The following is a 25,244-nucleotide window of genomic DNA, read 5'->3' as shown; positions in this document are numbered from 1 at the left end:
TATCTGCTCACTATCGTTGATGAGTACTCGCGATTCCCTTTTGCTTACACGTGCGTGGATCTGACGGCTGCCACGGTCATACGGTGGCTGCAGAATTTGTTTTCTATGTTTGGGTATCCGGCCTACGTGCATACCGATCGGGGTGCGGTGTTCCTGTCTCAGGAAGTGAGAGGGTACTTGCTCCAAAATAATGTCGCTTCGAGTTGCACCACACCGTACAGACCCCAGGCGAATGGGCAGGTCGAACGCTTCAATGGGATTATATGGAGGGCCGTCATGCTAAGTCTCAGGACCCTCGGCCATGGCCTCGATAAATGGGCTTGGTCGCTACCTGCGGCGCTAAACTCGATCCGGGATCTACTATGTACGGCCACCAACCAGACTCCTCATGAGAGACTGTTCCACCACCCTCGAAGCTCGGGTAGTATCCGATCTTTACCCAGTTGGCTCGCTGAGCCGGGGCCGGCCTATCTCAAACGTGCGGTTCGCACAAGCAAGTACGACCCCTTATTGGATAAGGTGCAGGTACTCCAGGCTAATCCCGAGCATGCTCGTGTGATGACGGCAGATGGACGCGAGTCCACTGTCTCCGTACGCCATCTCGCCCCATGTGGGGTCATCGACCCTTATAGGGATATCGACGAACCGATCTACGAGTCCATGGACTCTCCCGAAGCTTCCTCGATGGAACACCTGCCGTCCCTTCCTTCGTCAAATACACCCCTGCCTGAAGGCCCTGAGGTGCCCCCTCCGACACCTGCCTCCAGCGGCCTCTCCGAAGCAGGGGACTCCGGGCTTGGGGAGGCCGTACCCGGTAGTTTCCGGACACGTGCTGGCAGGTTAATTCGCCACCCTGACCGCTACGGTTGGACCGACTGACATGGAATGACATCCCCAATCAATTAATGCTGACGCATGCTTGATTCCTGCCTAGCGGCAGTGTAGTTCTAACGGCGGGGAGAATGCAGTGAAAATGTCTCAAAGTTGAACCCAGAAGTGATGCCCACTTAAACCGCAGAGGGGCGTCTATAAGACCTCGGACGTCCGCGACGCTGAGCCACTCCTGTGACATTTTACTATGACATGTGGTCTTGAATGGTACGTACCCGCACATATATTCTAGGCTTGCTTGCATTGACTAATATAATCGATCCTTCCTATATGATGCCAAGATCCTGATATCTATTGCATGATTGTATTTTACAGGATGATGCTAAAGATCTGATTGAGATTAAACCTACCTATGGGACAAAGTTGTGGACCTGGTTGATTTTCACAACAGTCGACTCGTGCACTTTGACATCAACAGTGGCAAGAGCTACCTGTAGGGTCCCGTGATGACATTCTGGGGTTCTTTGAGACTTCTTTCAGCATCTTACGGTCTGCTCTCGGGCTGAACTTGCTGGCGCGGCCTGGCCTGAACAAGTTGGCAGTTGTTTGGAATCTTCTCCACTTGTAGATGATCTTCCGGACAGTCGAATGATTGATTTCAAATTGTTTGGAGATCTTTTAAAATCCCTTCCCAGACTCGTAGGCATCTATGACCTTCTTTCTGAAGGCCTCAGAGAGCTCTTTTGATCTATGCATGGTGACGCCGCACACTTCAACAACAAAGAGCAAACCAAACTAAATGTCTGAAGTTTAAATAAGACAGGTTCGTCCAAGATCCTCTCTAACGATGTTCTCATCATTTGCACCTGAGCTCGTGCACCTGATTCTAATTTTAGGTATTTGAAGTAGTGATAAATGTAGGGGTTTACTTACTTTTTCCAAATGTGAAATTTGCATTTATGTTTATTTAAATTATACAATGGACTACAAAATGTAAATGTTTCATGATATTTGTTATATTATATCACCTTTATCTTTATCTAATCCCCGCTCTAGCAGGGAAAATGGCCTTTAAAATGCATGTTGTGTGTGTTGTCTTTATCTATCAATATTGTTGAAATGAAGATCAAATAGCTGTATGTTGAAATATGTTGAAAAAGTCAAAACTTTACATGGGGTGTACTTACTTTTTCATGTGACTGTATGTCCATCCCATCCCTCACCACCAGCTATGTCAATCCCATTTCTCACCACCAGCTATGTCCATCCCATTTCTCACCACCACATATGTCCATCCCATTCGTCACTACCAGCTATGGCCATCCCATTCCTCGCCCCCGGCTATGTCCATCCCATTCCTTGCCACCAGCTATGTCCATCCCATTCCTCGCCACCAGCTATGGCCATCCCATTCCTCGCCACCAGCTATGGCCATCCCATTTCTCGCCACCAGCCATGGTCATCCCATTCCTCGCCACCAGCCTTGGCCATCCCATTCATCACCAACAGCTATGTCCATCCCATTCTTCACCATCACCACCAGCTATGTCCATCCCATTTCTCACCACCACATATGTCCATCCCATTCCTCACTTCCAGCTATGGCCATCCCATTCCTCGCCCCCAGCTATGTCCATCCCATTCCTTGCCACCAGCTATGTCCATCCCATTCCTCGCCACCAGCCATGGCCATCCCATTCATCACCAACAGCTATGTCCATCACATTCTTCACCATCAGCCATGGCCATCCCATTCATCACCAACAGCCATGGCCATCCCATTCATCACCAACAGCTATGTCCATCCCATTCTTCACCATCACCACCAGCTATGTCCATCCCATTTCTCACCACCACATATGTCCATCCCATTCCTCACTACCAGCTATGGCCATCCTATTCCTCGCCCCCAGCTATGTCCATCCCATTCCTTGCCACCAGCTATGTCCATCCCATTCCTCGCCACCAGCTATGGCCATCCCATTTCTCACCACCAGCCATGGTCATCCCATTCCTCGCCACCAGCCATGGCCATCCCATTCATCACCAACAGCTATGTCCATCCCATTCTTCACCACCAGCTATGGCCATCCCATTCATCACCAACAGCCATGGCCATCCCATTCATCACCAACAGCTATGTCCATCCCATTCCTCACCACCAGCCATGGCCATCCCATTCATCACCAACAGCTATGTCCATCCCATTCTTCACCACCAGCTATGGCCACACCATTCCTTCCCACCACCTCTGGCCATCGCATTCCTCGCCACCAGCTAACTCCATCCCATTCCTCGCCACCAGCTATGGCCATTCTATTCCTCACCAACAGCTATGGCCATCCCATTCCTCACCACCAGCTATGGATATCCTGTTCCTCACCACCAGCTGTGGCCATCCCATTCCGCACCACCAGCTATGGCCATCCCATTCCTCGCCACGAGCTATGGATATCCCATTCCTCGCTTCCAGCTGTGTCCATCCTTTTCCTCGCCACCAGATCAGGCCATCCCATGCCTCACCACCAGCCCCACCACCTCTTGGCACTCTCCATTCTTTGTTCCCCAACCAAAGTTCCCAGCGCATTCCTGTTCACTCTGCTCCTTATTACTTGGAAAAAAATATATATATATTTTTTGCAAGTATGTTGATCACCCCGGTTTGTGTTTGTGCTTGTCTTTCCGCTCACTTATACTTGCATACAGGTCACAATTTTAAACCGATCTTCACGAAACTTCACCAAATAGTGGAGTTCGTGCTCCGACAAAATCGTATATATTTTTGAGGTCAAAAGGTCAACATAGGCCAAAGGTCAACCACTTTTTTTCAAATTTCTAAATTACTCAATTTTAAATTGATCCACTTGAAATTTGAAAAGGATTTACATATCGGCTAACTGAATTCAACCATCATATATTTTTAGATCAGCTTAGACCAAAAGGTCAACATAGGCCAAAGGTCAACCACTTTTTTTTGATTTCTAAAATCCTCAATTTTCATCCAAAATTTGAAGAGGATTTATACATCAGCTAACTGAATTCAACCACCAACTATTTTGAGATCAGTGTAGGCTAAAAGGTCCACATAGGCCAAAGGTCAATGACTTTTTCAAATTTCTAAAATCCTCAATTTTCATCCGATTTATTTGAAATTTGAATTGGATTTTCATATCAGCTAACTGAATTCAACCACCAACTATTTTGAGATCAGTGTAGGCTAAAAGGTCCACATAGGCCAAAGGTCAACCACTTTTTCAAATTTCTAAAATCCTCAATTTTCATCCGATTTATTTGAAATTTGGATTGGATTTTCATATCAGCCAACTGAATTCAGCCACCAACTACTTTTTAGGATCGGGATAGGCCAAAAGGTCAACATAGGCCAAAGGTCAACAACAATTTCAAATTTCTAAAATCATTAATTTTCATCCGATTGACTTAGAATTTGAATGGGATTTTCATATCAGCAAACTTTATTCAACCACCAACTTTTTTTGCGATCAACATAGGCCAAATTTCTAAAATTGTCAATTGTCATCCGATTAACTTAAACTTAATTGCAGAGGCAGGTCCTAAGCACAAGAAAAAAAATCAGGACTCGGACTTGGACTCAGAATGCCAAGTACTCAGACTCGGTACTGTTGGACTCAGACTGCAAGACTCAGACTTTGACTCGGACAGCATGGATTCGATGACAACACTGATTGTAACTGGAAACTTAATAATATCGTGGTGGATCTGGCATGTATATTTTAATAGCAATCATATATTTCCCTGGGCCCACATCGAGCTCGGGGCCCCTGGCAGGGCCAGATTAAGAGTTGTGGGGGCCCCAAAGCAGCAACTTGTGGAGGCCCCTGACACTAAAACGTAATTGTCCAATTCCTACAAAATAAAACCTCAGGCTTTTCACGGCCCGCCCTCCTTCACCCAGGGGTAGAGACAAGCACGGAGGCGTTGTTGTTGTTGGTGGTGGTGGTGGTGTTTCCTGGCGAGACCTTTCTTTTTACAAGCTCTCACCTGGCCTCATCCGTGGGGTATTCACAAAAGGATCATACGCACTTTTACTAACCTAAAGCCCTCACTATTTACATTCCAATTACTGTCCTTTCTTTTGTGCATCGGTGATCCCTCACAGCATCATATTTTTGTGCCCACATTGCCCAGACCCCCACTTTGTGTGGGGACCTTATGTGTGGTTACCCCGGGGCTAGTGCTTGGGTTTCCCCCCAAACCCCACTACTCCTTGGCATAGGCCCTGCATGCCCGAGTGTTAATCCGCCACTGCCTCACATTCTCTCACTATTGGTTCTTGATCATATTCTTTCGTCAAATTGCCATCATATTGCTATCTCGTTTGTATAGTTTCGGTATCATCCTTCCATCTACCTTTCACCAGTGTTTCTTCTCTCAGTTATTTTCCTGTTCTACTCTTAAGGCCCGCAATCCTAGATATAAGCTTTCTTGTTATCTCTGATCTTTTTTTCAAAGAGCTCTTGTTTTCCCCGCTCTGTTGTCACTTTCTATCTCTGTGCGTGGCTCTTTGGAATATTTCTCCATCTCATTCCTAGCTTGTCATTGGAAGTCAGCGTTTAGCTTCTTGATGTCCCCTCTTGATGCACCTTTTGTTTTCATCCCTCTTGTTACCTCCGCCACCAAAGGTGGATGGAGGTTATGTTTTCATCCCTGTCTGTCTGTTCGTTTGTTTTTGTCTGTCTGAACAGGATATCTCAAAATGTTGTGGACAGATTATGGCTAAATTTGGTGTACAAGTTGGGTGTGTTTCAAGGACGAATTAATTCGATTTTGGTGAAGATCCGAGAGTTTTTTTTAATTTTTAAAAGTGATTCATCACCATTGAAAGATGTGACCAAAATGATAATATGGCATGATACCTAAAAAGGTTGTGGATGGATTATGACAAACCTGGTGGATGAGTTAGTTCAATAAAACGAAGAAGCGGATTCGATTTTGGTTCAGGTAAACATATATGGCCTATCAATGGGATACAAAACGTGAACTGTTCATCCTGGCGGAGGTATGTGCTCTACCGGATGTCGTTCTAGTTTTATAAGTGTCTAAGGCTTCGGAAGCAGTTTGTTTATGCATCATAAAAAGAATGAGGACAGGAAACAAATTACAAGCATGTGGGTCGACAATGTGGATTATACTATGTATATGGGTGTGACATATCATATCTTCCATCACCTCCAACTTGCCAGGTAGTATCATACTTGGCAAGTTGGAGGTGATGAAAAACGGGTTGGGAGGAATTGAAAGCGGATCTTTATTTTATTTATTTATTGGACGTGATTGGAATTGAAGTGATACTGCATGCGGAATCTTGGAGGGTGGTGACGTGACGTTTGGTGAGGGAAAGCTCATGACGTCACACAGGCAATCAACAAAAGTGATACCTTGTGTATCGGATACAGATCTATGAGACTTTGGGTCAATCCATGCGAGTGGAATGAATGATCGTTTTAAGGCCATTTTCCCCACTGGAGCAGGGGTTAGTCTTTTGGGTCCCATGACAATCATGGTTCCCTGTTTGAGGCAATGTTTTATGGCCGGATGCCCTTACTGACGCCAACCCTTGGTCGCCTCTTACGATGCGCAGGGATACGGTGTACCTATTCTAAACCGGGGTACACACCGGGATCATTCATCCCAGCAAGCTGGTACTCAATTTGCCGACCTCGGAAGGATGACAGGCTGAGTCAACCCCCCTGGCGTTAATTCAGCGATCGATCGGGATTCGAACCCAGGATCCTAGGATCCCAAGCCGGCACCCTAACCGCTAAGCCAACTGCGAGTGGAATGGCGGCAAAATATTACATTTTAAAAGTTGACTTTACCACCCAATATGGGTTTTGATGATACTAAAACGGATCTGCGGGTCGCTTGCCATCTTTGCACTATTTGACATTTGAAGCTGGGATCACAGAATTTATATCTGCGGGTCGCTGGCCATTTATGAGGGGGGCGCTGATGAATGGGGGTGCATAACTTTACTCGTGCCTTGAAACATATGATGTATTTTAAAAATAAATTTTGCTCTTTGTCCTTTTTTGAAACGAGCACCTGGTTATTTTTTTTTTCAGGTGCAATTTGGGACACTGTCCCAGTACTTTGCTGCAATGACCAAAGTGGCTGGCTGGGGTGATGGGCCTACTCCACGTTCTGGACATTTCCCTGTTGTTAGTGGAGATTTTTTTACATATGCCGACCGCGATGACCATTATTGGAGTGGATTCTACACATCCCGTCCATTCTTCAAATACTTGGACCGTGTGTTGGAGACAAGACTAAGGTGAGGGTGCATTGAGCAATCTGTTGTGATTTATTTGTCTTTGTATTCCAAATTGTGATGAAACGAACTATTTAATCTTTCACACACAGAAGAAAATGTGATGCGGGCAGTTGAGCAGATAACGTGGACAAGTGGGTTAGCTTGAACCAATCCACGGACTTATGGATATTGTACAGGATCAGATTGCGTGTAGCAAAGGTGTATATTTTAATAGTGCTTCTTAAAAATAAAAAAAATAAAACGAAGCACCTTTTTTGACAATCTTCCACGTCTCACTCCCCACCCCCACCACCAACATTTCCTTCCCGTTTCTACTTTTCCAATCTTCCCTGTCCACTTTCCTTTCTCCTTGCACCAGATCAGCTGAAATCCTCTTTGGTTTAACTTTAGCACATGCATCGCATATGGGTTTCAGTTTTGAGTTGGCGAAAGAGGACTTTTCTCGTCTGGTCCAAGCCCGCCAGAATTTGGCATTGTTCCAACATCACGATGGCCTCACTGGAACGGGGAAGGATCCAGTTGTCAATGACTATGGCAGCAGGTACAGCTTTTCAGCCCATGTTCTTGAGCATGGAGATTACATGTTGAGTAAGTCCTTCCGGTTCCGGTTCCTTGAGCTTCGGTCGTGCTGATTTTCGGCTCTGCCGTTTCCCTCAAAGATAAGTACTCCCGGTCGTTTTGTTGTGTTTCTACTGTTTATTTTGCTGTCGTGTTTCCTGTGTGCTTCTAGTTCGGTTTTGTTAAACTTTATGCAAAGTTATGAGTTTTCGTCTGACTTTTCATATTGGATTATTTGAGGCCTACCCGTTTCCCTTGTGTCCACAATCGTTTTTGTTTGTGTTTTCTTGTACTTGGGTCCATTTATTTTCACCACTATCCCCCTCTTCATCCCTCAATTTCTTCCCAACTATATAACCCCATGTTTAATGTCTTAAATAGAAAATAAAAAATTCTTTCTCACCACACACCGCCCCGTGACCCCGTGACCACGTGTTGTCTGTCCCCTCCCCTCTTCCTCCATCTTGCCGATTTCTCCACCTTTCCATCCCCACTCTGTTCGTGAAGTATTCACCATACTTGTTCACAACCTCGCTCAACCTTTCCCTTTTTACCCTGCCTTTGCTTGTACCTAATTCTAATCCTTCAAACAAAAAATATATATAATAATAATAAAGGAGTCCCTGCTACCGTACTATTCAAGTACTTGTATGCACCTCCACATTCCTTTGAGCTACGTTCCACTCGGCTTGCCAATCTCGGTTTACTGCTTCTTGCTTTTCCTCCATTTTGAAGGAAGAAGTACGGAGAGGCGTTTAGGGGAATTGCAGAAATATTGTGAAGAAGGATGTCAGGAAAGGTGCATTGTGGAGGAATATAAGCCAGTTATGGAGGACGGAGGAAGGAGGAAGGAGCGAAGGCAGTTGGTGAAAAGAAGGAGGTTTGGAAGAGGATAAAGAAGATCAAGGATAGAGGGATGCAGCTGGACATGGGGTTGCTGCATGCACCTGTGTATGTGCAGGAGAAGAATTCGGCAAGGAGAGCTGTGGATTCGGTGAGGAATGATATGGCATTGGAGTTAGGTGTACAACAAGGTGGAAGAGGATGGTGGGAGGAAGATGATCTATAAATGGGCTCATTACAGGGATGAGGATAGCAAGGACATGATGGGGGAGGGGGGTGATTAAGGATGGTGGCACGAGGCTAGTGACAGAGAGGGCACAGTATTGCAAGGAATGGCAAGCTGGAGCTGCCGAGTTGTGTGGAGGGGAAAATGGAGTTGGTGGATATCACGAAGCATGAAAAAGGGAAGGGCGCCAAACATTGATGAGTTGTGCACACAGATGATAATTGCAGCAGGAGAAGTCGAAGTTAGTGGATGAAGACGATGTTGAATGTTTACATGAGAGTTTGTTCAATTCCGGAGGATTGGAGGACAGGGTTAATTGTGTTGATATGGAATAGGAAGGGGGATGCTCAAGATCCGGGGAAGTACAGGGACATTACACTCTTTAGTCATGTCATGAAGAAGGTTCTGGATGGGTGGATAAGAAAGAGTGTGGAGAAAGAGATGGGAGAAGAGCAACAGGTGTTCAGAAATGGTAGGGGTTGATGATGGATGGGACGCTCGCACTGAGGCAGCAGGTGGAGAAGAGGTTGTAGGCACAAGGTGAAATGTCATTGGGAATTGTGGACCTGGAGAAAACCTATGGCAAGGGAACGAAGGGAAGAGTTTGGGTTGGTCCTGGGATGTCGGAGGAGTTCAATTTGAACATCGGTTTGAGGCAGGAAAGCTCTCTCGGCCCACACCTGTTTATCATGGTGATGGAGCTGGTAAGCAGGAAGGTAAACATGGAAGGTATTATGGGGAGGATATTGCATGTGGATGATATGGCTCTGTGTGGTGGAGAGTGGGCAGGAGATGCAGGAAGTACTGGGGGAGTGTTAGGAGACATTTGAGAAACATGGGCTGAAAATGAACATGGAGAAAATGGAGGTGATGTGGGTCGGGCAGCAGAGAGAATATATTATCAGGTTAGAGGGGAAGGAGATCGGACAGGAAATAGATTTGAGTATCTGGGTTTAACAGCGACCGGGGATGGTAAGTCCGAGGCAGAGGTGCCATAACTTGATTGCTGGACTTGACAGCTCTACGAGTTGATAGGGCCTTCATTTTTGGACCTTGTGTGATTGTCCACTTGGAGTTGAGAGGCCATTTTTCCCCGCAAAGCGGGGGTTGGCCTTTTCGGGGACCGTGGTAGTTGTTGTTTTTTTTTTTTTTTGGTCCCCTTTTTTTGAAGCAATGTTTTACGGCCGGATGCCCTTCCTGACGCCAACCCTTTTTGCCGCCTTCAACGACAAGCAGGGAATTACCAGTGAACTGGTACTCAAGTAACTCAAGTAACTCAAGTATTTTGAGAATGAATGAAGTAACCTATTGTTTGATAATGTTTCCAAAATCAAAGATGATGGTTAGAATATATATTTTTACAGGTGTGTGTGTGTGTGTGTGTGTGTGTGTGTGTGTGTGCGTGTGCGTGCGTGCGTGCATGTGTATGTGTGAGAAAGAATGGTTAAATGTGTGTAAGAATGTGAGACATAGAGGAATGGTCAAATAACACACTTCATTGTAATTGTGAACATTCCGCATTCAAAGATCCACATCATAAACACGTCATCACAGGTGATCTCAGAATAGTGAAAGATAAAAGATTACGTGCATTACTTACAAAAGGACAAAATCATAGAGAAAATAAAAGAATAAACTGGAATAAAGCAATGGAACTTACAATGATGGGACTGGGCGAATGGATGAAAGAACAAATTGATAAACATAAAGTACCAAACACACAAATGGCTTTATGGTTGGAGGAGGTAGAGAAACATGTGAAAAGGAGAGTTGTTGATTTGAAAAGAAAAGTTCGAATCAATAATCCGAAGGCAATTTTAAACAATCCAGAAGCACGTGATTGCTTAAGGCAGCTTCAAACACAACATGTTATTGTTCCAATTGACAAAGCAAATAATAATATTGCATTTGTATGTAAAACATTCTACATTCAAACACTTTTGGAAGAATTGGGCCTAGACACGGGAATTCCAAAGACCTACAAAATAAGTAACGAGAACAAAACAGACTTGATACAACACCATACAAATCACTCAACGGTGAGAAGACTGATAGTTCCGGATAAACACCATAAATTACCATTCATTTACTGGATCCCAAAAATGCACAAACACCCTTGTAAGATGAGGTTCATCATCGCAAGTAGAGAATGTAGTTTGAAACCTTTGTCGGGCAGTATTACAGCAGCAATGAAACGAATCTATAAATGCTTAAAAAACTACCATGAAAAAGTTAAGTTTTATTCTGGTATTAAGAAATTCTGGATCATTGACAATTCCAAACCGGTAATCGACAGTGTCCACAACATTAATAACAAGGGTAAAGCAAAATGTCTTTCAACCTTTGATTTTTCCACATTGTACACAAACATTCCACATGACAAGTTGGTAACCGCATTGGACAGAGCAATATATAAAGCATTTGCAGGAGGTAATAGAGTATACATTAATGTATATCAAAACAGAGCACACTGGTCTGTAAAGGATAATCAATATTCATGCAGTTTTTCAAAAAGTAAACTCAAAGAAAGTATAAGATTTCTGCGAAACAACAGTTTCTTTACATTTGGCAACAAGATACTCCAGCAGACAGTGGGCATACCCATGGGTTCAGATCCGGCCCTTTTATTTGTAAATTTGTTTCTGCACATGTACGAGTTTGATTGGGTCCAAAACATGTGCAGGAATAAATTAACAACCACAGAGATGCGGAAACATCTTCCGGTTCATTGATGATTTGTTGGCAATTCATGATGGATTTATATTTGAGCAGCTTCATGATGATATATATCCAAAAGCACTTGAATTAAAAAAGGAAAACCAAACTTCCACTTCAGTTTCCTTTTTGGAATTACAAATTGACATCCATAACAATAAATTTCACACCAAATTATTTGATAAACGAGATGCATTTCCATTCCACATTGTCCGAATGCCTTTCTTAGACAGCAACATTCCCAAAAAGCTATTTTATGGTACAGTTGCAGGTTAAATAATTAGGACTGTGAGAGCAACCACACACAGCTCTGAACTGGTCAATAAATTACAACAACTAGTCAGACGTATGTTAGCGCAGGGAGCTACAGTTGGTAGCTTAAAACAAGATTTCTTTAATATCACAAAAGGCACCAAATCGAATTAGTAAAATACAATACGAATATTAAAAATATTATTCATGAGATCTTTATGTGAATAGAACAACAACAACATGCATTTTAAGGCCATTTTCCCTGCTAGAGCGGGGGTTAGCCTTGTGGTCCCCATGACAATCTTCTCCATTTTGTCCTATTTTCTGCATCTCTCCTTGTTAACCCCCTTGTCCGTTAACCCCCTTGTTAATCTACTTCCTTCTACATTCATTTCCATCACTCTTCTCAACCAGTCACTTTCATCCTTCCTCAACACATGACCAAAGCATCTCAACCTGTTCCTCTTCACAGCATCAATCACAGGCTCTATTGCTGGACTGGACTTGACAGCTCTACTAACTGCTCTATTCCCCTCATCTTTCGCAATTCATCATTTGTCTTCCTCTCTCTCAACGATACTCCGCACATCCACCGAACCATTCGCATTTCCACCCTTTCCAGCCTTCGTTGCTTCCTCTTCGTTCATTACCCATGTCTCGCTCCCATAAATCATAACACTTCTCACACATGCAGCATACACCTTTCCCTTCAGCTTCAACGACACTCCCCTCCTCATCAGCACGCGTCAGTTCCCGAAACTTCTTCCATGCACATCTCACTCGAGCAACCGTTGCCGAGTCTGATCCACCTTCTCCATTCAGCATGTCTCCGAGGTAGCAAAATGTTTTCACACCTTCCAGCTTCACGCCGTCTCCAAGATCCAACTCAACATTTCCTCCATCTGCAGCTCCCTCTGTGCACACCTTACATTTGAATGTAGCTGCCACACTGGTTAACGAACCTCTCAGACCACTACATTTTTGATGAACCCACTCAGCGCACATTGTACATTGAATGGAGTTCACTCCGACACCCTTCCTGCACACAGCACACGGCCACTTCCCAGTTCTTTCCACCTCACCGCATGCTTTACCACTTGCCATCACCTTCGTCTTTCCTATATTCACCTTCAGACCTTTTGTCTCCATACATTCCTTCCACTTGTTCATCTTCATGTGAATACAATACAATATAATAATTAAATATACTACAAATCAATGTTGCGAGGAATCGGTGGTTGCTAGGATACGGCAGCATGCAAAAAACTGTTATAAATGACTTTGAACATTCGAAGTACAGTTTGATCGAGAGGTAGGTTGTGTGGTCGTGCTGGTTGGTAGATATGGTTTATTTAACGTAAGATGTGCATGATTTAATGATATTATCATATTATCGAGTGTGTAAGGAAAGTTATAAATATATGATAATACATTAAATCCTATTGCGAGTAAAGTTGGAATAAGTGATGTTGCATTGATGAGTTGACTGACTGCCTGGACGCAACTGAGGTTGTGGATCTACTGATTGACCATCTATTGATGTGGATCCATGATCGAGGTTGTGGATCCGCCGTTTGGAAAGGTCCTGGGCTGAAAGGATTGAAACCTCGAGGAAGAACGGTGCCCAGCTGATGATCCATGCAGTCGGGAAACTAGTCAATTGCTCACGGGTTGACGTTCTTGCTTTAGGTGGAGAAACTATGTTTGAGGTTTGCAATTTAAATAAAGTTGAACATGGGATGTTGTGAAATTAACATCATTTCTGTATGTCTCATGTGTGTGTATGTGTCTCAGGCTCCACAATGCGATCCTCGATGCAAACGGAGTCATTGGAAATGCTGCTCAGTTCTTAATGTTGCAAAATCGACGAGCTTTTGACAAGTCTGCTCTCTTTCTCAATGTGGTAATTATTTTGTGCATACTCACTCCATTGCCTTCAGAGTTTGAATTAAGATGATACTGTATTGAAGTTTTTTTTAAAAATTCGAGTGGATCTATTAAAACAGATGGACACATTCCATGAAAAATGAAAACACACAGGACACACAAAAAAGCCATTAAAAAGCCCTTCAATGAAAGTTTCGTCTCAAAGAAGATTCCAAAACAAGTACAGATACATTCAAAGTACACCGCCCCCATGCCAAATAAATTAATATCCTACAGCGCGGCATTGCCGGGGTGCCTTCGGCAATACCGCAGTGCAGTTCATTGAGGCTGCATTGGGAGGGAGAGGTGTACACGAATTGATTGATTAATTGCATCATTAAAATCAATAAAAGATTATCACAAAATATTTTCTTAATCAATTGGCTGATCGCATAACTAAACCACTAGTGCTTCATCCGAAGCTGAAAGTTTTTGAAAATTAATTAAATAAGTCGTCAATTGGAAAAAATTAAATAATTAATAAATAAATAAATAAATAATTAATCGATGAATTGACGAATCAATAAATAATTGATTCATTGATTAATCAATAAATCCAAAATATACTAATAGCCACATCACTTGGTCACCGTCATGCCTGAATATCAGCTTCCAAGCTCAAATGGTGTCTGAGATATTGGCCAAATGAGAAAGAAAATAAAAAAGCCATTAATAATTAAAATGACTAAATATAAATCATAGAATAATTAAATAACTAATGAATTAGCTTATACAATACCTAAGCCACCATCGTTTCATCCGAATCTGTAACTAAAAAAAAGAAAAGAAAAGTTATTAATCCAATAATTAAATAATAATTTTTGCTTAATTAATAATTAATTTTGGATTCTTCTTTCCCGCTGATCCTTCCGGTAGCTCGTAACTGTTGCTGCGTTTGAGCCTGGGGAGTAACTGCTGAAATCTATCTGACCAGGTTCTTCCCGACATCTTTGTTCTTTCTTCGGTGCTTTCACACTTCTTTCTACTTTTTCTCATTTCTCTTTATTCATTGTAATCTCGCTTTTTATGCCTCCGCCGATGAAGTCGCCGGAGGCATTATGTTTTTGGATTGTCCGTCTGTCTGTCCATGCATCCGTGATAGGTTTTTGTTACAGTGATAGCTTTTGAACCAAAGATGGGATTTTGACCGAACTTGGTACAAGCACTGTACATATTTTGATGCAAAGACAAACTGAATCAATTTTGGCCTCAAAGGTCAAAGGTCAGAGGTCATGTTTGTTAAAAATGTGATACTTATGAACAGCTGAAGCGATTTAAATCAAACTTGGTACAAGCACGTAAAGCAATCTAATAATGCGGGCGGGAGCGTTTTGGCTGACGTCGCGACGTCAAAGAGTCTGTTGTCGTTCTTTTCTTTTATTTATTTGATTCTTTGTTTCTTTCTTTCTCTATCTGTCTTGGGAGAAGTGAATTCTTGCAGAAAGTTTTCTGGAAGGTTCACTTGGCTATGCCTGGATGGGTTTGAGGGTTGTGGAGTGGCGGCTGAAACTCGAATCCTATCCAGGTTCCTTCTGATGACTCCATCTTTGCTTTTTACTTATCCAGGTTCCTTCTGATGACTCCATCTTTGCTTTTTACTTATCCAGGTTTATTCTGATGATTCCATCTTTGCTCTTTACTTATCCAGGTTTATTCTGATGATTCCATCTTTGCTTTTTACTTATCCAGGTTCCTTCTGATGATTCCATCTTTGCTCTTTACTTATCCAGGTTTATTCTGATGATTCCATCTTTGCTCTTTACTTATCCAGGTTTATTCTGATGATTCCATCTTTGCTTTTTACTTATCCAGGTTTATTCTGATGATTCCATCTTTGCTTTTTACTTATCCAAGTTTATTCTGATGATTCCATCTTTGCTTTTTACTTATCCAGGTTCCTTCTGATGACTCCATCTTTGCTTTTTACTTATCCAGGTTTATTCTGATGATTCCATCTTTGCTTTTTACTTATCCAGGTTTATTCTGATGATTCCATCTTTGCTTTTTACTTATCCAGGTTCCTTCTGATGACTCCATCTTTGCTTTTTACTTATCCAGGTTTATTCTGATGATTCCATCTTTGCTTTTTATACTCAGAGGCAAAAGTTATTGTGACATGGAATTTTTTCATTGGTAATCTTGTGAATGAATTTTTGGATTTGAACCAGAGAAAGAGTTTGTTAAAATGGTCGAAGAAACGCAACCGAGCAATTGTTGTTCGAATTGCACGAAATCTGCAAGAAGCATGACATATTCGAGAAAAATGGCCAGCAATGTTCACTTCAAAAGGCCAGACAACCAGACGCTTATCATTTCCACTCAATGCAGTCTTAAGAAGTGCAGAAGTCAGAAAAACACCTCTATTCATCATTCTGGAACAAGTTCGACATGCCACGCCTCGGGGAAAATGACTGATGGAGAGCTATAGGTATGCTTCAGTCTGGTACCTCGCAGCGTGACGTTGCTCGTCGATTCAACGTCCATAGAAACACCATTTGGCACTTATGGCGACGTTTTCAGCAAAACAATCAAGTTATAGACCGTCCCCGTAGTGGCCGCCCACCAGTAACGACCCCATGTCAAGACCGATGCATTCGAACCACGCACCTCCGACACAGGTTCCAGCCAGCAACCCTTACAGCCCGTACCATACCTGGCAACAGAGGTGTATCTGCGAGAACAGTTCGACGACGTCCACGCGTCTACGGTATCCGTGCAAGACGCCCAGCCTGACGGCCAATTCTAACGCCAGAACATCGACGTCGACGTCTCCAGTGGAGCAGACCACACGTTGCTCGAGTTGTACAGCTGTATCTTAATCAGAACAATGTTAATGTGTTACCCTGGCCTGCAAGATCCCCTGATTTGTCACCCATTGAACACGTCTGGGATGAAATGGAGCGACGTTTACGACGTCATCCGAATCCTCCAACAACGCTGCAGGAACTCCGCCAAATCCTTCCTCGGATATGGAATGATCTTCCCCAGGACGTTCATCGACGTTTAGTGGCCTCAATGAGGCGGAGGTGCCAGGCCTGCATCAATGCACAAGGTGGACACACTCGCTACTGACCGTGTGAACTTGCTTGTGAACCCCCTCTTGTGTTGTGGCTCATTTGCATATGCCAGGTGTGCTGTTCTTATGGACTGTTAATCGTTACCATACCTTGAAACATTTGTCTTTCCATGTAATAACATTTCATTCGTGGCAGTAAAAGTTTAACACTGATTCTGTTTGTTGTTTGTGTGTCACAATAACTTTTGCCTTTGAGTATACTTATCCAGGTTTATTCTGATGATTCCATCTTTGCTTTTTACTTATCCAAGTTTATTCTGATGATTCCATCTTTGCTCTTTACTTATCCAGGTTCCTTCTGATGACTCCATCTTTGCTTTTTACTTATCCAGGTTTATTCTGATGATTCCATCTTTGCTCTTTACTTATCCAGGTTTATTCTGATGATTCCATCTTTGCTTTTTACTTATCCAGGTTCCTTCTGATGATTCCATCTTTGCTCTTTACTTATCCAGGTTTATTCTGATGATTCCATCTTTGCTTTTTACTTATCCAGGTTTATTCTGATGATTCCATCTTTGCTTTTTACTTATCCAGGTTTATTCTGATGATTCCATCTTTGCTCTTTACTTATCCAGGTTTATTCTGATGATTCCATCTTTGCTCTTTACTTATCCAGGTTTATTCTGATGATTCCATCTTTGCTCTTTACTTATCCAGGTTTATTCTGATGATTCCATCTTTGCTTTTTACTTATCCAGGTTTATTCTGATGATTCCATCTTTGCTCTTTACTTATCCAGGTTCCTTCTGATGACTCCATCTTTGCTTTTTACTTATCCAGGTTTATTCTGATGATTCCATCTTTGCTCTTTACTTATCCAGGTTTATTCTGATGATTCCATCTTTGCTCTTTACTTATCCAGGTTTATTCTGATGATTCCATCTTTGCTTTTTACTTATCCAGGTTTATTCTGATGATTCCATCTTTGCTCTTTACTTATCCAAGTTTATTCTGATGATTCCATCTTTGCTCTTTACTTATCCAGGTTTATTCTGATGATTCCATCTTTGCTTTTTACTTATCCAGGTTTATTCTGATGATTCCATCTTTGCTCTTTACTTATCCAAGTTTATTCTGATGATTCCATCTTTGCTCTTTACTTATCCAGGTTTATTCTGATGATTCCATCTTTGCTCTTTACTTAGCCAGGTTTATTCTGATGATTCCATCTTTGCTTTTTACTTATCCAGGTTTATTCTGATGACTCCATCTTTGCTCTTTATGTATCCAGGTTTATTCTGATGATTCCATCTTTGCTCTTTATGTATCCAGGTTTATTCTGATGATTCCATCTTTGCTCTTTACTTATCCAGGTTTATTCTGATGATTCCATCTTTGCTCTTTACTTATCCAGGTTTATTCTGATGATTCCATCTTTGCTTTTTACTTATCCAGGTTTATTCTGATGATTCCAGCTTTGCTCTTTACTTATCCAGGTTTATTCTGATGATTCCATCTTTGCTTTTTACTTATCCAGGTTTATTCTGATGATTCCATCTTTGCTCTTTACTTATCCAGGTTCCTTCTGATGACTCCATCTTTGCTCTTTACTTATCCAGGTTCCTTCTGATGACTCCATCTTTGCTTTTTACTTATCCAGGTTTATTCTGATGATTCCATCTTTGCTCTTTACTTATCCAGGTTTATTCTGATGATTCCATCTTTGCTCTTTACTTATCCAGGTTTATTCTGATGATTCCATCTTTGCTTTTTACTTATACAGGTTTATTCTGATGATTCCATCTTTGCTCTTTACTTATCCAAGTTTATTCTGATGATTCCGTCTTTGCTCTTTACTTATCCAGGTTTATTCTGATGATTCCATCTTTGCTTTTTACTTATCCAGGTTTATTCTGATGACTCCATCTTTGCTCTTTATGTATCCAGGTTTATTCTGATGATTCCATCTTTGCTCTTTACTTATCCAAGTTTATTCTGATGATTCCGTCTTTGCTCTTTACTTATCCAGGTTTATTCTGATGATTCCATCTTTGCTTTTTACTTATCCAGGTTTATTCTGATGATTCCATCTTTGCTTTTTACTTATCCAGGTTTATTCTGATGACTCCATCTTTGCTCTTTACTTATCCAGGTTCCTTCTGATGACTCCATCTTTGCTTTTTACTTATCCAGGTTTATTCTGATGATTCCATCTTTGCTCTTTACTTATCCAGGTTTATTCTGATGATTCCATCTTTGCTCTTTACTTATCCAGGTTTATTCTGATGATTCCATCTTTGCTTTTTACTTATACAGGTTTATTCTGATGATTCCATCTTTGCTCTTTACTTATCCAAGTTTATTCTGATGATTCCATCTTTGCTTTTTACTTATCTAAAGCGCGGCGTTACGCGCGCTGCTTGTGAGCAAGGAGGAAGCGGACAAGCGGTAACATATAAACGTCTTTATTGTAAGACTACACTGTAACACTCAAACTCCTCCGGGCTGGTCGCCCGGGGTATATCATGAGGCCACGCCTACCCCTCGGGCGTGGCCACCGCCCACTCGGTGCGTGGAATGATGTCACCACGCCAGTGGGCTTTTGTGTCCGCCACACGCGCCCCCCCAGAATTCCCGCGCACCTGGAGGGCCAGTTTGCGGGGCAGACGAATGACCCGGCCGAAGCGCCCCCTGGCGATCGGCGGCGTCCGGGGTGCAGGGATACCAGGTGGGATGCCCCTGGCTGCCCCTGGGATGGGTGCAGGACCGGGCGGCGCCGTGGCGGCGGGGCTTGGCGGTGCCGGGGGTCCGCCCGCAGGAGGGCGGCCCCGACGTGGGGGTCGGGCCACTGGCGGTGGATGGTCCACATCGAGGTGGGCCGGCTTGAGGCGGTCTACCGAAACGCGGTCAGGAGTACCGCCGATGTCCAGGGTGAAGTGCTTCGCCCCGGTCTCCAGCACGCGGAAAGGCCCGTCGTACGGGGGCCGCAGTGGTGTCCGATGGGCATCGTGGCGGACGAAGACGTACTCCGCCGTGCGAAGCTCCGGGGCGACGTGCGTCGGTGGGTGCCCGTGGCATGCCGTTGGCACCGGGGCGAACCTCTGGGCGGTCTCTTGCAGAGCGGAGCGCTGCTGTGCCGCGGACCATGGTGCCGTGGAGTCGGGGAGGAACTCGCCCGGCACCCGCAGCGGTTGCCCGAAGACCAACTCCGCCGCGGATGCGCGCAGGTCCTCCTTGGGCGCCGTCCGGAGGCCCAGCAGGACCCAGGGGAGCCTGTCGACCCAGCCGCCGTCGCGGAGGGTGGCCCGGAGCGCGGCCTTCAATGAGCGGTGAAATCGCTCACACAGGCCGTTAGCCTGGGGGTGGTAGGCCGTGGTTCGGTGCAGCCGGACCCCGAGCCCCTGCGCAACCGCCCCCCAGAGCTCCGAGGTGAACTGGGGGCCGCGGTCGGATGAGATGTCTGAGGGGGCGCCGAACCGGGCGACCCAGGTGGCGATGAAAGCCTGCGCGACATCGGCCGCCGTTGTCGACGCCAAGGGCACGGCCTCCGGCCACCGGGTGGTGCGGTCCACCATGGTGAGGACGTAGGTGAAACCCCGCGAGGGGGGCAGAGGTCCCACCAGGTCCACGTGGACGTGGTCAAACCGGCGTTCCGGCACCGTGAACGGGGCCAACGGGGCCTGGGTGTGCCGGTGCACCTTGGCGCGCTGGCACGCGAGGCACGTCCTGGCCCAGCCGCGGACGGCCTTCCGGAGGCCATGCCAGACGAACTTGTCGGCGATCAGCCTTTGGGAGGCCCTCGCGCCCGGGTGGGACAGGCCGTGGATGGCGTCAAACACCTGGCGCTGCCAGCCCACGGGCACAATGGGGCGAGGACGCCCGAGGGAGACGTCGCACAAGAGAGCCGCGCCCGCGCCGTCGAACGGCACCTCGGTGACGCGGAGGCCCGTGACGGCGGTCCGCAAGGCCTGGACGTCGGGGTCAGCGGCCTGGTCCGCTGCCATCCGGGCATAGTCGATGCCGAGGTGGACTGCGTGGGCGACGGCCCGGGAAAGGCAATCCGCCACCGGGTTGTCCTTCCCCGCGACGTGCTGGATGTCCGTCGTGTACTCGGACACGGCCGAGAGGTGACGCTGCTGCCGGGCCGACCACGGCTCGGTGACCTTGCCCATCGCGAAGATCAGCGGCTTGTGGTCGACGAAGGCAGTGAACGCCCGGCCCTCGAGCAGATGGCGGAAGTGCCTGACCGCCAAGTGAAGTCCGAGCAACTCGCGGTCGAAGGTACTGTAACGGCGTTCGGGCGGGCGAAGCTGCCGGCTAAAGAACGCCAGCGGTTGCCAAGCTCCACGCACCCATTGCTCGTGCACCGCGCCCACCGCGTAGTCCGAGGCATCGGTGGTGAGGGCGATCGGTGCATCGGGCGCCGGGTGCGCGAGCATGGTGGCGTTAGCCAAGGCGAGCTTCGCGCCCGTGAACGCCGTGTCCATCTGCTCGGTCCAGGTAACGTCGCCTTTGCCCGGCTTACCTCGGAGAGCTTCGTGCAGGGGGCGCAGGAGCTGGGCGATACGGGGCAGGAACCGATGGTAAAAGTTCACCATGCCCAGGAACTCCTGCAGCCCTCTGATCGTGCGGGGGCGCGGAAACCCCTTCACCGCCTCCACCTTGGCCGGCAGGGGGACGGCGCCGTGCCTGGTGACACGGTGCCCCAGAAAATCGATTGTGGCGGCGCCGAACCGGCACTTTGCGGGGTTCACAATCAGGCCATGCTGGCCCAGGCGTTCGAAGAGCGTGCGGAGGTGGCGTAGGTGCTCTTCGCGGGACGCGCTGGCGACGAGGATATCGTCCAGGTAGACGTAGACAAAATCCAAGTCGCGCAGGACGCTGTCCATCAGTCGCTGGAACGCCTGAGCCGCATTCTTCAGACCGAAGGGCATGCGCAGGAACTCGAAGAGTCCGAATGGCGTGATGACCGCCGTCTTCGGGACGTCCTCTGGCCTGACGGGGACCTGATGGTAGCCGCGTATGAGGTCCACCTTCGAGAAGAAGGACCTGCCCGCCAAACGGGCGGAAAAGTCCTGAATGTGGGGGACGGGGTAGCGGTCGGGAGTCGTGGCGTCATTGAGACGGCGATAGTCCCCGCACGGTCGCCATCCCCCGCCGGGCTTCGGCACGATGTGCAGCGGCGACGCCCAAGCGCTCTCTGAGCGCCGAACGATGCCGAGTCGCTCCAGGGTAGCGAACTCCGCTTTTGCCACCGCCAGCTTCGTCGGCTCGAGGCGGCGTGCCCGGGCGTAGACCGGTGGCCCGACGGTGGGGATGTGATGGGCCACCCCGTGCTTGACGGCCCCCGCCGAGAAGGTGGGCCGCGTGAGGGCCGGGAAGCCGGCGAGGAGGCGGGTGAATGCGTCCGCTGCCGGAAGCGTACAGACCAACGTGGCCGGAACCGAATCGTTCGGCAAGCCGCTTGGCAAGCCGCTCGTTGAGCTGGGCAACGCACATTCGAGCGAGCTGAACGTCTCGGCCTGGACAAGCCGTCTGCGCTTGACGTCGACCAGGAGCCCATTAGCGCACAGGAAGTCCGCGCCAAGCAGTGCCATGGGCACGTCGGCGGTGACGAACGTCCATCGGAAAACCTGCCCTCCAAACCGCAGAGAGAGGCAGCGTTTTCCGTACGTACGGATGGGCGTCCCGTTCGCGGCAAGCAGCGCGGGGCCCCCACCCGCGGCGTGCTTGTCTGACGTGCCGGCGGGAATGACACTCACCTGTGCTCCCGTGTCGCACAGGTAACGGCGCCCGGAGAAGGTGTCCGTTATGAACAGCAGGCTGCTCGAACGGCCGGCGCTCATCGCCACAATTGAGCGCCGGCCCGGGCGTTTCCCGACCCGTTGAAGGAGCACGGCGGATGACACCGCCGAGCTTCGTGGCCGAACTTGGCGTGGAACCAGCACCAGGTGGTGGAGCTGGAGGAGTGCGGCTGGCTCCGCCAGGCCGGTGGAGTCGACGGGTTTCCCCGCGGTGGCGGTTTTCGCCGCGGCGGTGGGCGGGGCGTGGCGGCGTTCACGAGGTGCGTATCAGCATGCTGCTGAACCACAGCGTGCTGTAGAAGATGATGCTGTGGAACATCAGCGTGCTGTAGAAGATGATGCTGTGGAACATCAGCGTGCTGTAGAAGATTGAGATGATGCTGTGGAACATCAGCGTCGAAGGCCGTGACGGCCACGCCAACGCTCGCCCGCGTGTCCGAAGCGGCGAAGTACTTGTCCGCCTCGGCCGCCAATGCTCGGGGTTCCGTTAGCCCGGTCCCGGCCAACGCGAGGCGAACCTGCGCTGGAAGTTGGCGACGGAAAAGCGCCCGGAATAGCGAACCGGGGGCTTCGTCGCCCAACAGTGACAGCATATGGTCCATTCGGACCGACGGGCGCGTCTCACCGAGCTCGGGGAGATCCAGGAGGCGGTCGGCCCGTGCGTCGTCCGTGAGGCTGAACGTGGCTAGGAGTAGCCGCTTGAGTGCCTCGTACTTGTGGCCGTCCGGTGGGTGGCGAAGGACGGACACAACTCGAGCGGCCGTGCCGGGCCGGAGGGAGGTGACGACGTGGCAGTAGCGCGTGTCATCGCCGGTGAGGTGCCGAAGCTGAAATTGGGCTTCGGCCTGGACGAACCAGACTTCGGCCTGAGCCTCCCAAAATTCCGGAAGTTTGACGAAGGCGGCCATGGCGATGGCGTCGCGTGTGGAAGGATCGCTCCGGCAGATCCAACGTCGAGGCTCACCAGTAAAGCGCGGCGTTACGCGCGCTGCTTGTGAGCAAGGAGGAAGCGGACAAGCGGTAACATATAAACGTCTTTATTGTAAGACTACACTGTAACACTCAAACTCCTCCGGGCTGGTCGCCCGGGGTATATCATGAGGCCACGCCTACCCCTCGGGCGTGGCCACCGCCCACTCGGTGCGTGGAATGATGTCACCACGCCAGTGGGCTTTTGTGTCCGCCACATATCCAGGTTTATTCTGATGATTCCATCTTTGCTTTTTACTTATCCAGGTTTATTCTGATGACTCCATCTTTGCTCTTTATGTATCCAGGTTTATTCTGATGATTCCATCTTTGCTCTTTATATAGCCAGGTTTATTCTGATGATTCCATCTTTGCTTTTTACTTATCCAGGTTTATTCTGATGATTCCATCTTTGCTTTTTACTTATCCAGGTTTATTCTGATGATTCCATCTTTGCTTTTTACTTATCCAGGTTTATTCTGATGATTCCATCTTTGCTTTTTACTTATCCAGGTTTATTCTGATGATTCCATCTTTGCTCTTTACTTATCCAGGTTCCTTCTGATGATTCCATGTTTGCTTTTTACTTATCCAGGTTTATTCTGATGATTCCATCTTTGCTTTTTACTTATCCAGGTTTATTCTGATGATTCCATCTTTACTTTTTACTTATCCAGGTTTATTCTGATGACTCCATCTTTGCTTTTTACTTATCCAGGTTTCTCCTGATGATTCCATCTTTGCTCTTTACTTATCCAGGTTTATTCTGATGATTCCATCTTTGCTTTTTACTTATCCAAGTTTATTCTGATGAATCCATCTTTGCTTTTTATGTATCCAGGTTTATTCTGATGATTCCATCTTTGCTTTTTACTTATCCAGGTTTATTCTGATGATTCCATCTTTGCTTTTTACTTATCCAGGTTTATTCTGATGATTCCATCTTTGCTCTTTACTTATCCAGGTTCCTTCTGATGATTCCATGTTTGCTTTTTACTTATCCAGGTTTATTCTGATGATTCCATCTTTGCTTTTTACTTATCCAGGTTTATTCTGATGATTCCATCTTTGCTTTTTACTTATCCAGGTTTATTCTGATGACTCCATCTTTGCTTTTTACTTATCCAGGTTTCTCCTGATGATTCCATCTTTGCTGTTTACTTATCCAGGTTTATTCTGATGATTCCATCTTTGCTTTTTACTTATCCAAGTTTATTCTGATGAATCCATCTTTGCTTTTTATGTATCCAGGTTTATTCTGATGATTCCATCTTTGCTTTTTACTTATCCAGGTTTATTCTGATGATTCCATCTTTGCTTTTTACTTATCCAGGTTTATTCTGATGATTCCATCTTTGCTCTTTATGTATCCAGGTTTATTCTGATGATTCCATCTTTGCTTTTTACTTATCCAGGTTTATTCTGATGAATCCATCTTTGCTTTTTACTTATCCAGGTTTCTCCTGATGAATCCATCTTTGCTCTTTACTTATCCAGGTTCCTTCTGATGATTCCATCTTTGCTCTTCACTTATCCAGGTTTATTCTGATGATTCCATCTTTGCTCTTTACTTATCCAGGTTTATTCTGATGATTCCATCTTTGCTTTTTACTTATCCAGGTTTATTCTGATGATTCCATCTTTGCTCTTTACTTATCCAGGTTTATTCTGATGATTCCATCTTTGCTCTTTACTTATCCAGGTTTATTCTGATGATTCCATCTTTGCTTTTTACTTATCCAGGTTTATTCTGATGATTCCATCTTTGCTTTTTACTTATCCAGGTTT

The 25,244-nt window shown here is 46.2% G+C and overlaps 1 protein-coding gene across 1 annotated transcript in view; it reads left to right on the top strand.

Moving 5' to 3' along the window:
* Nucleotides 1-25,244, top strand: part of MAN2A2 (mannosidase alpha class 2A member 2) — a 421,122-nt gene that overhangs the window by 203,216 nt on the left and 192,662 nt on the right. Inside the window, exons 9-11 of the mRNA XM_068108861.2 lie at nucleotides 6,936-7,144; nucleotides 7,503-7,685; nucleotides 13,533-13,641. Coding sequence (XP_067964962.2) covers nucleotides 6,936-7,144; nucleotides 7,503-7,685; nucleotides 13,533-13,641 — 501 coding nt within the window. The remainder of the gene's footprint in view (nucleotides 1-6,935; nucleotides 7,145-7,502; nucleotides 7,686-13,532; nucleotides 13,642-25,244) is intronic.

This window comes from Myxine glutinosa, chromosome 2 (genome assembly GCF_964187855.1).
Source record: "Myxine glutinosa chromosome 2, kmMyxGlut1.1, whole genome shotgun sequence".
Lineage (NCBI taxonomy): Eukaryota > Metazoa > Chordata > Myxini > Myxiniformes > Myxinidae > Myxine > Myxine glutinosa.
Note: the sequence above shows the minus strand (reverse complement) of the source record. Positions and strands in the feature narration are given on the sequence as shown.